This window comes from Xiphophorus couchianus, chromosome 3 (assembly GCF_001444195.1).
Source record: "Xiphophorus couchianus chromosome 3, X_couchianus-1.0, whole genome shotgun sequence".
Classification (NCBI taxonomy): Eukaryota; Metazoa; Chordata; class Actinopteri; order Cyprinodontiformes; family Poeciliidae; genus Xiphophorus; species Xiphophorus couchianus.
In genome coordinates, this window is record NC_040230.1 from 23,388,664 (window position 1) to 23,404,126 (window position 15,463).

At 37.4% G+C, this 15,463-nt stretch overlaps 1 protein-coding gene across 1 annotated transcript in view; it reads right to left on the reverse strand.

The window, feature by feature from the left end:
* Positions 1-589: 589 nt before the first annotated feature.
* Positions 590-15,463, reverse strand: part of LOC114141516 (exostosin-1b-like) — a 36,047-nt gene continuing 21,173 nt past the window's right edge. Inside the window, exons 3-11 of the mRNA XM_028012057.1 lie at positions 12,422-12,529; positions 11,688-11,807; positions 9,211-9,343; positions 8,343-8,461; positions 7,725-7,820; positions 5,473-5,562; positions 5,197-5,357; positions 4,929-5,100; positions 590-3,299 (exon numbers count right to left, since the gene is read on the reverse strand). Of these exons, the coding sequence (XP_027867858.1) occupies positions 3,114-3,299; positions 4,929-5,100; positions 5,197-5,357; positions 5,473-5,562; positions 7,725-7,820; positions 8,343-8,461; positions 9,211-9,343; positions 11,688-11,807; positions 12,422-12,529 (1,185 nt within the window). The 3' untranslated portion in view covers positions 590-3,113. The remainder of the gene's footprint in view (positions 3,300-4,928; positions 5,101-5,196; positions 5,358-5,472; positions 5,563-7,724; positions 7,821-8,342; positions 8,462-9,210; positions 9,344-11,687; positions 11,808-12,421; positions 12,530-15,463) is intronic.

Consider the following 15,463-nt stretch of genomic DNA (forward strand, 5'->3'; position numbering starts at 1 on the left):
CTCTGAAGGTCAGTCAGTCACCTGGGGCGCAAGAACTTCCACTCCAGTCGCACGTCATTTCAATTCAATTTAAAAGTACTTTGTCCCAAAGGGACATTAAATGCGACTCATCTTATCACGGTTTCTTCAAAGTGGTTGTTGACTGTGATGCTGGGGAGCAATCTTCAGCGGCAGTCAGTGCTGCAACGAATCCAGAGAGGCCTCTGACTGAAGAAGTGGCTTCTGTATGACATGTCAACAGCTCAGTATTCAAGAAGCAGAGAATTTTCACATCAGCGTCAATTAGCAAGCTCTGCTAATCCATATCATTTGCTTTTGATACTCGTCTTTAAATATCCGTGCAAAAGTTTAAACCTCAACTCATCTTGGATTCGGGGTCATAGTTCCAATATTATGCAACTTCTGAAGGTAAGCGAGTGGGCTGGATATTCTCTGAAATTAAAATTTGATTCATACATGTGAACGCCACGCATTCTTTCATTCAACTTCAGAAACGTGCGCCAAATTTGTGGCTGTGACAAAACGAGACTTCAAAAGATTTGGGAGGGCACTTTAAAAACAAAGCAAGCGGTAATAAACGCACATGAAGTTGGTTTATATCAAAGATTTTTATTTGACAAATTGTTTCAATCTGTTTTTATAAAATTAATTAACAAAACCATGATTTTCTTTAACCATCTTTCCATCAGTCTTAAAAAAAAAGAAGAAAAACAAAAGAAAATAAAAAGCAAAGGGTCCAGGCTCGGAAGAGAGAGAGAGAGAGAAGGAAGCAGGCGGACATCGAGTCCAGAGATGAATCCTGTCAGATGTCCGTCCATAAATTACTGCGGCTGTGACGAATATGAGGAGGAGGAGGGTTGGAATCCCACAGTCTGACGCAAGGCAGGAAGTGGAGACGGGTGTAACAAGACACTGACAAACATCCCAGGAAAGTAAAAAACAGAAAATGGTATTAATAAACAACTAACAGTAAATCAGAGGTTTTAGTGTTAGAATGATTTGGGGTGTCATTAAGGTTTGATTAAAAAAAAAAAAGCATATTGAAGAACTGCCATTAAAATAACAGGGTCAGGATTTTTTGTGCAAGGCTGATGAAAATAAAAATCTCAAGTGTATTTCCTCTGAAGGCACATCAATACATAACTTCCCCCCCTCTGAAACATTAACCAACAAAAAAAGAAGAACAAAAAAAAAAAAAACATCACAAAAAATGTCATCCCTTATATTGCACCAAGTTCACGTCTAAAACAGAACTCTGTTTCAGCACGATGTTCATTCAGCTGGGATTGTTTATCAGCTTTCACGCCGATGACACATTCTCAGAAGTGGAGAGCAACACCGAGCGCCCTCTCCGTCTGTGGAGCTCCGGCACTAAAAAAAACTCTTTCCCGTCGTTTTCACTCGCATTCCAGTCAGAAAGTACGTGATTAAGGAGGGAACGTGTGGCATTCCCCACTGCAGATGAAAAAATACAAAGAAATGCTCCATTGGCACATAAAGGTGGGAGAATGAGCTCACCAAAACCATCTTTTCTTTCATCTTTAGAAAGCCATCACAAGATGAGTTGGGGGAAGGAGTTACTGGCTTTGACATGAAACAGCTTCACAAGATCTTAAGATAACATGATATGACAGGTCAGAACAAAAAACAACACTGAACTAGATTGTTAATTGAGTATTTCTAAGTTAGATAGCATAATAAACCAGCGAGTGTAAAAACCCAATTTGACAGCAGATCCGGAACAAACGAGGGTCGATTTAGGTCTGATGTGAATGCAGCTGGTCGATCGTGAAACATTCTTCATTGATTTTTATCAGAGCTACTGAGAGATTTCATATTTATTCACAAAAATTTGGTGGATATGCTTCTCTGTGTCAGGTGCTTGCTGCTGCCTTATCTGCCATTTGACCAAATGAAATTGGACTAACAAATAAATTTCCCTCATTCACCAAAGCCCAAACAAGGAAAAAAAAAAAGTTCTGTAGATTTCACAGTGGCTTTTGTTTTAATAGACCAGTTTCTGGCATGTTGGCAAGCCGAGCCTCCCTTCACCAAGGCAACACACATGAAGCACCTGCATCCCTCAGGCTAGCATGTATTCAAGCAAACAATCCAGGTTTTTATCAGAGTCATTAAGAATGGAAAAAAATAATCTGCATCTCTATTCACATGTGGGCTACCTAGCTGTTCATGTTGGCTCTGGGCGAGGGGGATTGTTCAGAATGGCACATACAGACATTTGTTTGTTTGCTTGACTGCAAATGCAAAATATATTTTCATCAAACCGTTTTGATAATCTGGAAAATGCAAAACATTATCAGTAATATGGAAAATAACAGATCACGGAGAGACGACACACACACACACACACACACACACACACAAACACACAAAAAAAAGACAGCAGGGCTATCAAGGCGCAAAATCTGCACCCGGTCTTCTATCTGTCATATTCCCAGATCCACAAAACCTTTTGATAAATGCTGAGGCATTGTCAGATCAACAATCACCAGCTGGTCTGGGGCTCTGAAGAGGATTTCAAACTTTTCTTTGTCCATCCTTGTTTAAGACAACAGAGGAGAAAAAAAGAAGAGAGAGTCATGCTGGCCATTTGTACACCGTATAAAAAAATAGTTGAACACGATCCGAAATAGTGTTGTCATCTCCGTAGTTATTAATATCCTGTCAGCAAAAAAAGTTCACAAACATGTGCATAGTGTACAAACACACACAGTGTCACTTGCACTGGGTTTGTCAATGTTGGGGACTTTTATGCAGCAAGCTGTAATTTTCTGACTCTGTGACCAAAGGTGAGCAAATTTACCTGTTCAGGTAGCTATTGATGTTATGAGTTCAGTCGCCTGAACGACAAACACAAGACAGCAGCAGCTGAAAGGAGAGACAGAGAAGGACAACAAAGAAGACGGGAAAAAAAATGTGGCGTCCTTCACGTTGGTTCCAGTTTCTTCACTTCCTGTTTCCCTGGAACCAACTCTAAACGATCATCTGCTCTTTTCTTCAAGTCACCCCCCGCCCCCTCCCACCACCTCCCCACTCAGTCTCCACATCTGTTGCGTCTGCAGAGCACAGGGAGCTGGGGGGTTCTGTGGGGGTTATAGCCTCTCGATTTCTCTGTATTTCTTCCTCAGTATCGACACCTGGTCTTTGAAGAGGACCGGGTCCAGCCTCATCTGGGAGTGGACCAGAGGCATGGTGCCAAACCAGTTGGCAAACTTGTTCATGCAGGTCTGACGCTGGGCGAAATGGTCCGGGTCAGCCCAACGGGACGCTCTGGAGCTCTGGGTCGAGGAAAGAGTAGCGGCAGAAAACAAATGAGTTCCGACAGAAAGAGGAAGGAAACGACTGAATGAATTATTCGTTTTGTGCTCCAGTGACCTTTCACAGCTGTTTTTGTTTTTTTTCTGAAACCAGGCATGTTAGAAGAAAACAACTTCAATTTACAAATTACCACACTGTCCTTTTTGTCCTGAACGCACCATGTGGCCTTTTGTAGTGTAATGTGTCAATTAGCTATAAGCTGCTACACTTTTCCCACAGTAAAATGAAAGCATTTTCAAGGCAAGTTTTCAAACTTTTCCAGCATTACACCTTAGAAATAAAAACAATACAAATTAACTAAAAAAAAAAAGACACTTTCCATTCACTATTATATGACTAATTACTGTTATTAATAAATGTCTTTTATACTATTTTAGCTTACATTCCTACATCTTGTGGCAGGGAAAATGTAAACTAAAATAAAACAAAATGTTATGTCTTGAAATGTCTCACACACACTCTACACACCTGACTTGTCCGTGAACAAAACACAAATTTAAGAAAAAATAAATAAATCCCCCAATTTCAATAAGGCTGCATAATGTATAAAATATAAGCATAACTTTATTTCAATTACACAGTCAATAAGTTATTGAGTCATTAGTAATAATAAATATTCAAAAATAAAATAAAATAAATGTTCCAGCTACTTTTTATGGCAATTGGCAAATAGAAATAATTTTTGGTAATTCTAACTAACCTAAAACAAGAAAAGTTTAGTCTGATTTAACTTCAGACAGTGAGAAAAAAAACCCTCCATATATGTGTCTTGTCAGAAGGTGCATGAAAATATCTATGTGTATGTGAATAACATTACTCAAACTGAGGTTTTCAATCAAAAGATTGTACTTTATTACACTTTACCTCTTCTGTTAAAAAACTTTATGTTTGTTTCTGAGGTACAGCAATAATGTTAGTGGGTCAATTGGACCCGGGGAGTGTTTTATCATGCAATAGTGTCAGAAACCAAAATATTCCTCCAAAACATTTTTGTATCTGATTATTAACTCCATTACTAACCATTTCAATCAATATTTGTGCAATGATGTTTTTTTTATTTCTCACAAATAAAGGATCAATGACGACAAGTTACTCATTTACTCTTTCGGACATAAAAAATGGAATTTAAACTGTTTTTATGTCGACTGAAAAAAACCAACAAACAAAAAAAAAAACAATTTCCTTGAATTTGATCCTTTGTAAAAAAAAATTATATTACATTGCAAAAGTGTAAAATGAACACATTTTCAATTTATATGTAGTGTGCACCTATTAAGACAAGTAGAAAAAGTTTCATGCAAAAAAAATATTTCCAACTATTTAAAAAAAAAAGAAGTAAACTTTTAAAAATTTTTATGTTTTAACCGCAACATAATAGGAGGGTTAAAAGACTTTAGACAGAAGCCAAGCCCTGTCCAAACCTTGAAAACATCCAATTGAAATTGAAGCATTTTCAAGAGTTTCAAGCACCAGTACGAACCCTGTATTAGTAATCCCTGAATTACCACGGTCAGATTCAAATAAATCAGCTTAATCTCACCATCCAAATAAATACAAATCACCAGTGAATGTGAAAGGTTGCGTCTCACCTGTCCCATCATGGTTTCCTTGTATTGTTTCTTTTGCGTGACCTTAATGGGCGGTAGCTTAGTAACGGATGACACAAGGAAATTCATAAGAATGTCTTCGCAGTTTGACATTTGGTCAACCATTGTCCTCAGGCTGGCTGGAAGGTAGGTGGTGTACAAGTAGTGGTAATATCTGTGGGAGGAGTGTGACACAGAGAACAATGGAGCGCTTAGAAGACAAGGTGGCCCAAAACCGCGTTGGTGGAAAATGAAAAACAAAAGAGTGTACTTGTGGTAGATGGCGGCCCCGGTCAGCACCATGGAGTAGTCGTTGGTCCACTTGGAGGTGTAGCCCCAGCGCTCCTTGCTGCTGTCCCAGAAGTGACTGCGGGCCGGGTAGCCGACAATGCGGTCGGGGAAACTCTGCCACACAGTGAAGGCAAAGTCCACCTGCGGCCAGATCGCAAATTTAAAAACCTTTTTAAAAAGTAGTAAAGCACTCGTACCAAAAAATGATAAAAATAGAGTGAATAAGAAAGCTTTCTTCATATAACAGGAGGCTAACCTCTGTGGTGGACAGCACAGTGTCTTCATCCAGACTGAGGACAGCGTCTGTGGGGATGGTGTCGTAGGGAAGGAAGCGGCTGCTTATCACCTGGTAGGAGTTGGAAAACAAACGCACAGAGAGACGTGTGACGGTTGCCGACAGTCAGTAGACAGTTGCGTCATTTTATTGCAGCTGCAGACAAATGTGTTAGCATCCCTAACAGAGATGTGCAAGCAATCTTCAAAATAAATTTTAATTTTAACACAGTAGCAAATGTTTATTCAGAGGGAAAAAACTGAATGTTTTTGTTTTAAGTCACTACTTGTATAAGTGTTGCTAATCCTGCGTTTCACACTTGTTACAATCCCATTTTGCCAATAAAACATTTATTCTTCGCTTCTCTTTCATAAAGGTTGCAGCATCGAGAGAAGAATCTTTGACCGTCAGTGTTCCCTCTGATGCACTCTTCTGCTCACGCCACAGGTTTTCTACAGCAGTTATGTCTGAGCCATAAGATAGCCCAGAAAGACGGTTGATTTTGGGTATTGTGTTGATTTGGCCCCAACTTTTACGTCATTTTCCTTATCATAAGCACAAGGTCATTCATACTACTGACTGATATGGATTTAAAATTTTGTACAATTAATCAAGAACTTTGTTTTCTGAGAGGAGATGAGATCTGCATTTCAAAAGATAAACCAAAATAAAAGGAGTATCAACTCTGAAGTAAAAAAAATCAGTTTTGTTCAGGCTTTAGAAAGAAAATGGTCTAATTTTTCATTCCCTGCACAGCTTCTGGTTGAGACTCTGATCAACTCAAAAACATTAATATCACTTCCAGCCAAAAAAAACAAAAACAAAAACAAAAAACACATTAGTAGAATTTAAAAAATTACTTTAGACCTAAATCTCCCAAGCACATAAATCATTTTGGGTCCAACACCTTCTGGTACTTCAGATAGTTTATAATGCTATGCTATGGTTCACAGGGCATTAGGAAGAGAAACAGGCCCACAGCATCACTTACTCTCATAGCATCGACTCATAGTCACCGTCTGTGGTGGCAAAACAAACGACTCCAGTGGTGAGTGGCTAAAAGAAAATAGCTACTGTAATGTTCAGGAAAACTGAAAGCAGTGGATTACTATTTTTAAACAGGTACAAGAGCCTTTGATCAACTAAGAAAGCATATATATATAAAAACACCCCCTTTAGTTATATTGTTTAAAAAAAAAAAAAAGGTTGCATAATTCTTTTCTCAACATTTTACCCAGTGAACAAATGTTATTGTTCACTAGCTGAACAGTTGGTTTTTTTCCCCCTCAGCAAGAGTTTGCGTCACTGTAATACAAGATGAATGTATTTTAAAGCTTTTGTGTGCAAACTAATGTGTGTGTGTAGTTCCTCCCTTTCAAGAAACAGCAGGTTCTTTGTGGTGGATTGTATTACAGCTATTCAATGACAAACTCGTAACATGAATGTATCAGCTGAGAATAAAACTGGCATTATGGCAGCTTGCTGAGAGTTGGTCTGAACTGAGTTCACTGTAGTGAGCTGTCAGACTCGACAACAAAGGCTTTCTGCACTTGGTAATTTGTTCATATACAAACCATATACCAGCTGTATCAACCTGCTGCGCAGCAGAGGGAAGCCAAATATCTTGAGCTTTCCAATACACATTAAAAAGGAATAAAGCACAAAAAGCTATATGAACGTTTAGTACTGCGAAGTATATTCTCAAAAAAGTGACTGATATTTCAGCGAGACCTCGAGAAATTGAGTCCAAATATTATTTCCTGACATTAGCAGCTTAATCTCAGGAAACTCTTTATGGCCGTCAGAATTTTCTAAACTGTTCTGACCCGCCTGTGAAGCAGCTTTTATTAATGCTCCCTTTGGAGTAATTTAAAATGTCATAAAAATTAATTTAACATCATTTATTCAACAGGCTGTAAAACCGGAACTTTATGGACTTTCCACAACGCTCATTACAACCGTTTTTTATGGCGGGAAACAACCAAAGAATTACAGGATATTTACCTGATACATTTTCTTTTCTTTTAACAAATCATAACATTTGACCTGAAGTCATAAAAGGATATTCAGAAAGCAACTCTTTCTGAATATCCTTTGTAGATTAACTCCTGTATCTGACAGCAGTTTTCCAACATTTCAAACATGCGTAAACAGCCCAGGTCAAAATGTTGTGACTTCTAGGGTGAAATGCAGTGATGTGTTCAGTGGCGGAGGATTATGGCTCAGAGGTTTACCTTGCTTTCTCCTTCTATGACAATAAAAGGAACCAAGGTGGCGGGCCAGCGGTGTTTGGCAGGAAGAGGCTTGTCGCAATTCCAAAGAACGATCACCTGCATGGAGAAAACAGGCGACATGAATCACCCTCATTTGCATGTTCCTGAACGTAGGAGTTGTTTTGATTCAAGCGACTGTTGACTGTTATAACAGTCTTATAGCAGAACGTAATACACTACTGTTGTATGTGAGGCACAACAACACCAGATCAGTTACACCTGTAGTGTAGTTTTCCCTGCAGTGTGGACAGGAATATTAAAACAATATGAGGAAAAAATAAAGACCGACAGGTTGGATCCGCTGCAGCAGGAATGTCTCCAAATGATCGTAACATATTTCTGTCATTCCTCAAATGTGAATAATAAGCTCATTTAACAAGCAGTTTAAATTGATCAGGTAGACCCCAGAAATTACACCAGCACAATGACGACTCCAAGCTGCTCTGCTTTTTCCGTTAACTGGTAAACAGTTTAGACTGGTTTGTTTGGGGATGGGACAACCTTCTGTATTCATTTTGATCAATGACACTTTCATGGAGTAACACATGAGGAACACGTGGGAATCAATGTGTCGGTCACCTGAGCACAGTACTGGGATTTGGCAACGGCTACAAGCAGCTTCATCACTGGCTGGGACTGGGAGACCAGTGGGGTGACCACATGAATGATTGCTGTAAACTTCGAGTACGGCTTGATACCTGCGGGGGGGAACATAATACTGTCATTACATGTTCTGCTTTGCAAACAGTAAAGCTTACAGGGTAAGAATTGTAATTGCAATGGACGACTATGGACGTATACAGGATACGTGGACGTTTAAACAGTCAAAAGGCAAAAAATAGTAAGTCTGGATTATATCAATTAAGTGAAAACTATCAAAATCCCCCATTTTGTTTTAGAATAATAAAACTTTGTTAATTGATTGTTTTGAAAGTAACTATAACCTCAAATATCAGCTCGTAATTGGTTTAGTCTCTTATTCAAACGAATATTTGTTGGAAAGAAAATAAAAAACTCCTTCAAGGTCTATATACCCGTTAGAAAGATAACATAATGTTTCCGGCTGATGATGCTGGTACCAAAACATAAACAGAAAATCAAGTTCAAAGAGAAATAAGTTCAAAGGAACATGTAATTACTGCAGTATGAAAATAACATGAGTTGTAAAATTACCCTGAGAAAAATAAATGAATGAAGTTGAATTAAGTACAGGTTATAATCCTGTGTAAAAAAAAAAAAGTCACAATGGAGCAAAAAACCAAGCAGTTCTATAACATGATGGTAAGTTTTTCAATGAGACATCTTGATTTATTTATTTTTTTTTGTCGTCTGTTCTGGGGTCGAGTCACAGAGATAAAAATCTGCCAAAAATTGAAAATTATTATAAGGGGAGCTCGTGTTAAGTGACCTGAGCTCACAATACAAGGCGTAGCAATAACCTACTGACCCAGCGTAGCGTAGAAGAAGGGGAAATCCCCCAGGTGAGTGGAGTAGCGAGGCAGAGTGAAGAGCCCACCAGGAAGGCTGCTCCACATGAGGCTACTTCTGGAGTTGTGCTCCAGAACGCGATCCTGGATGATCTAACATTATAGTGGAGAGGAAGATGGATCATTTAAAAAAATAATGAACATAATTTCAATAACTACTACTGATCTGCTTCTAATGACATTTTTTAGAAACAAACGCAACTGACTGCCGCTGACTATTTTTTCTTAAACGTCTTGAATGTAATAAGTTTTGATACACATTCAATAGTTATCTACAAAAAAACCCCACAAACAACAAATACTTAAACTTTAAAAAGCTATGGTATGTTGCTTATGATGCAATAAAATAACACCCTTCAGCATCTTATCTTTGAAAACACAAGAGCTTTGAAGTTTACTGGTTCAGTTCTTAAAAGTCAACCATTAAGAATTAATTTTGTTTTTCAGACTAAAAAAAAGAAAGAAAAGATTGTCATAAGGGTTATATCTCACAGCATTAATCATTCCCTCTTGATAAAAACTACTTTGAGAACCAAGGTACAAGATATTTTTATAAAATGTCAAGGACCGTCAGAATTTATAATGAAGCAACAGATAAAGGCTAAAACATAATGCAACTCGTCTCTTCTGTTATGTTTGTAGTAGGGCTGCAATGATTAATCAAATTAATCCAAATTAATTGATTACTGACTTAATCGTCAACTAATTTAGTGCAGACTCAAAATAAAAATGCTATTTGGTGAAAAAAAAAAAATCATGCAACAATTCTATTGCAATTTGGGAAATAAAAAGCTTACTTTCTTATTTAAAAAGGGATTAAATCAATAATTTATTTGCATCTTCTAATGTATTTCTAATATTGCAGAAAAAGGCTCAAGTGGCTAAATGAAAACTTTGTAGAATGTGAATTTTTTTTATCCGACTGTCAGAATAATTAATAGATTAATCCATTACTAAAATAATCGTTAGTTGCAGCCCTAGCTTGTAGTAAAATATTTGGAATCACATAATGATAGGCTTATAAAAATTGCACATCTGAAGCCAAAACATGGCTGCCGGAAAAGAGTTAAGATACGGAAAGTGTAAACAGATTGTAGATAAGCTGCTTGGTTCTGCAACTTCATGCTGCTGTGCCGTTAGAGAAAAATCCACCTCTGTACATCAGTGCCTTTACTTTTATCAAAAGATGGAGGCTAATGGTGTGACCTATTGCTGGCTCGGCCTCACATGCAACACAAAATTGAGATAACTTTGAAAAGCTTCTCTATTCCAGCTGTCACTCAGGTAATTTACCAACCACTTCAAAGTTCAAGGTCCACTGCTGACATATGAAGGTATAATGGCGATGATGCTTGGGAGCTTAGTGACGATGAACTATGGTGACACAAAAAGCCTGCTGTATTCATAAGGAACTTTAGACATTCCCTCGGCTGGTGTCTCGCGCCCTTGTCAATTTCTATTCTTCTCGGCTCTCATCTTTAGCCGTTTGCAATTCTAACCCGGCAGCGGCTTGATCGGCTGGTACTCACCGGGAGGAAGGCAGATAAATGGAGCTTGACAAAAACAAACTACTGATGTGATTGATAGCCAAGACAGAACAGGATGCTGCATCAGAAATATTGGCAGCCCTCTTCTTACAACAGACTTCTGTATTACTCAATCTAGAAGCTACACAGTTCCCAGCTGTATGTCACTGCAAATCTGGTAGTAAGGATGCATCATGGATATGGTTGATATCCAAATTTTTCACTTGATAACCCTTAAAAGACGTGTTTATTTGATCTAACAATTAAATAAATAGCTTTTATGAACAAAATGTGGAATTTTTTACAATATTAATGTAGAAAACAGAGCTGCAACTAACAATTATTTTAGTCATCGATTATTCTAGCGATTATTCTAACGATTAATCGGATTAAAAAGATTGGCACATTGTGCAGATTTTTAATTTAAGCTATATTATATAGTATTAGGAATGCATTAAAAGATGCTAATAAAAAACTCAATTCTTTTTTTAAGCTAGTAAAACATTTTTTGCCTAAAATGCAATAACATAGCATTCCTTCAGTGAAAGCCTGATTATCTGGAGGGGGATTAATCTGCAGCTAAAACATGCTTGACTTGAGGAGTTTTGGGAAAAACATATTTAAAGACAAGTTATATATTAAATGCAAAATGTACATATATTTTGTACATTCTCAGCTTCATTGCTACTCTGAATATGTTGTTCATTCAGCAATTATCCTTTTTTTGAATCTGCATAATCCAGGTGACAATTAATCTATTACCAAATTAGTTGACAATTATTTTAATAATCGATTAATCACAATTAATCGTTTCATCCATAGTAGAAATGCAAGGGTTAAAGTTAGGGTTATATAGAATAGATGATGGTGTATAAATTCTTCTTGTGCGTGTTGGGTGTGTGTCGGTGTACCTCCAGCGTGGTCAACACTATCTTCTCCACAGAATTGAAGTAAGCCTCCCACAGGAGCTGCGTCTGCTGTCTCAGAGACAGAATCTTGTCCTGGTGGATGGAGCGTACTGTCGAAGGGATCTGGGACAGAGATGGGATGGGACAAAAAAAAAAAACCCAACAACAATTAGATAACTGACCCACTTTAGTGAGAACATAAAACATTTAATTTATCATGCAGGCACTCTAGTGTGGACTTCCTACTACAGATGAACACAAGAAAGATGTTTTATAACGATGTGTAAAATAACAGAAATCCAGTCTGCTTTAAACAGGAAGAACATTAAAAATAAAAAAATCAGGCTGTTTAAGAAATTGGGACTCCTACAGATAACAGGAAGGCTGTATGTTTTACAGGGGAGTTGGGTTTTATCTAGTTGAGCTTTCATGCAACCAATGGAAGGTACTCATTATGGACAATAAAGCAATCTGTGCCAACTGCAAATATAAAATGCTAAAAACATCTAAAATGTGTGACAACTTCAATGATCCGTCATCACGAGAAGGCAAAAACGAATATGTTCAATTTAAGAGAAATTGGACTCTGCTAAATTTAGAATGTGCAGGCCCAAAGAAAACAAAAAAAACTCACATCGGAAATCACTAACACGAACCTGATTGGTGCATTTCGAACAAAAAGGAAGCAATCAAACCCAATGTAGGTTTTAAACTTCAGTTATTTACAGTGTTTCTACCTGCAACAGTAGTCTTTCATCCCCAATCACAGCTGCTGTGTTCCAGTCGATGATTTCTGAGAAGGGAAGCTCCCAGCCGTTGCTGAGCATCACTGGCACACAAGCTGCCTGCAACATCATCATGTGCAAACAAAAGATGAGCAATCTCCCATCATCTATCTATTTGCTCAAACAAACAGGCCTCAGCATCTGATTTGGAGAAGCTAGCTACTCCAGAGTCTTAAATTTCTTATATTTAGCTGGAACTTTTTAGGGATCATTACTTTACTGTATATTCAGGATCTACAGAAAACAAGTTAGATCTGAAACATTTCTAAATCCCTGTGTAGTCACACATTGACCTGTCATGATCAATTTTGCTGGATGATAAAATGACCTTTATCACCTTGAGACCATTTTCAACTAATACAACAATGATGGAATATTAATGCAAAAAATAAAAACCCAACTAGTTTCTAAAGAACATTTGAAACATCCAAAATAAACAAAAGAACAGCATATTTAAAATGGATAATGAAATCTAACCAAAATTACATTTCAAAAATTATTAATTATTCACCTTCCATAGGGAAACAGAGAAAAATGTGGCAGTTAGCACTTTTATTAAAAACAAACAAAACAGAGAAAACATATTAAAGGAGAGCATCTTGTCAAAATGTAAATTATCAATCGATTAATTGATTTATTGCTTATCATGACAGGCTAAGTCACAAAAGACAACTGGACATATTTCACATTAACGTTTCATTGATATACTTGCTCAAACTTAACACAATATTAAGCACTATTTCAGAAACAAACATGTTCAGAAGGACATAAGCAAAAGCATACCAGAACATTAATCCCCTGTTTCTAATAGCTTAATATTCTTTCAGCATGTGTGTTTGTTTGGATCCATGTTCTTACAAACTGATTCAGTCAGCTGAGTGTGGGGGCGGGGGGGTGGGGAGGGATAGTAAAAGCAGCCTCTTGCCAGCAGTGACAGGCTCTGTAATCTGCTAAGCGGGATACCATTCACTGATTGGTCATTGAGCACACGCGCACACGCCTACACACACACACACACACACCCACACGTTTGTCCCGGCACAAACATTCGTACACTGGATTGCGTCTGCGTTTCTCTAATCTGCGTAGTGTCATTAGCATAGGTAGCAATCTGCTCAAAGGCTGCCAAGCTTTACCTGCTTATCTGCTCTCACACAGCAATCCACTCCAGAGTCCTGCACTCCAATCCTCTCCTTCGTCATAATATCACACCAGCGTACAACAGTCATTAAAACATCTGAGCTGGGGAAACCAGATGCATGAAACATTTTTGCCCTCCAATTCCTTCTGAATTGCACAACCTGATCTGCAGTGTGCTGCACTGAGATTCTCCACTACTTTCTGGCTGTCCATCTAAAAACCTCCCTATGGCACTATGACTACACAGTAAACCATGTTCGACTAACTGGTTGAAATGTATCAACGTCTGCCTGACTTAAGGCCAGGAGTGTGAATTCATAGACACACACACACACACACACACTCAGACCACAGTCCAGAGTTGTACGACAGCAAATGTCTTCCTGTCAGCTCACCTGATCTCGTCACTAACTCCCCAGGGAAGTAATTATTATCTTGTCACATACAGATTAGACAAACTGTCCACTTTCTTCTGAGGTCAAAGGTCATAGTTATTCTAAGGTCACTGACTACAACATTCTAAACAAATATCACAGAACAAAAATAAGTTTAGACACTAATATTTTGTTTGACATAAAACTAAAATGGTTTTATATATATGTAGTACACACATATTGCCTCGTGCAGAAGTATATTTCTATTAGCACAGCCTGCTCAATGTGTATGAAGGAGGAAAAAAACCCAACAATTTTCTGCTTCGAGTGTGATATACAAAATCTATAAATCCGGTGTTAAAAAAGGCACTCTGCATCCTGCAATGGAAGCATTAAACTGCAGGAACCATTTGAAATCCGATTTGAGCTTAATTTACAGCCAGCAGCTCTCTCAATTAAAATCAAATTTGTATTTTATCAAACGGACTGAAGGATTTCCATTTCTATCTCGGTTTTACAGGTAGAAAGTGCAGTCTCATTGTGTCAATAGTAACAATTGTAATTATCATCAGGTTATAGCCATTTATCGGACAAAAACGTGATGACAACCATCTGCTATCTTAAGCAATTCTATCACTTATTGAGTTTAAAAGTGATTTCTACAAAATGACAAAAATCAGCTGTGGATGCCCCTTTTGAGTTTTGCAAGAAATTCTTTTTGTAGAATTGCAAGAGTTAAAGGTAAATCTTTAAAATATTGACTTGAAAGGGGTGATTATTTATGCAATCACTAATTTTATGTAAAAAAAAAAAAGAAGAAGTTTTTATTATTTTGCAGAAATCACCTTTCACTTTCACATTAAAGTATGTTTTCTTTTTTCATAAAATATTTTGGGGATGAATTAAAAGGAAATCTTTCTGTCTGAGGGATGGCCTTTTAGTTTTTTTTAAATAAGGGTAAAACATCCAAGGGAGTAAATACTTTTTATAGGTACTGTAATGTTTAATCAGTTCTGCATTGCAATGAATTTTGTTTTGCTGTAATACAATTTAGTTGATGTGGTTGTGTTGGATTGTACTGGAATAAATTTGCCTGATTTGAATTCATTTACCTTGTAAAGGGCCTTGACAGATGTTTATTATGAATAGGTGGTATAGAAATAAGCTTGACATAATTTATTCCTTTATCATTAGGAGGCTTTTCTGCCATACGCAAAAAAATTAATCACTACTTTTGATAATGAAAACACCTGTAGTTTTCTTGCAAATAGTGATGATAGTTAAAAATTTTTTCTTTTAACAAAAATATGGATTATCCCTGTAGTCTGTGAATATGGGTTTTAGAGGAAATAAAGAACCTAATGATGCTACATTTGCAAAGAAATACTCTTTGAAGAGAACTTTAGCAGCTTGCTTTCTGTTTCTACTTGATAACAGAAGAACCCCTGTTCTTCTAACACAGTGGAAATGCAGAGAATGG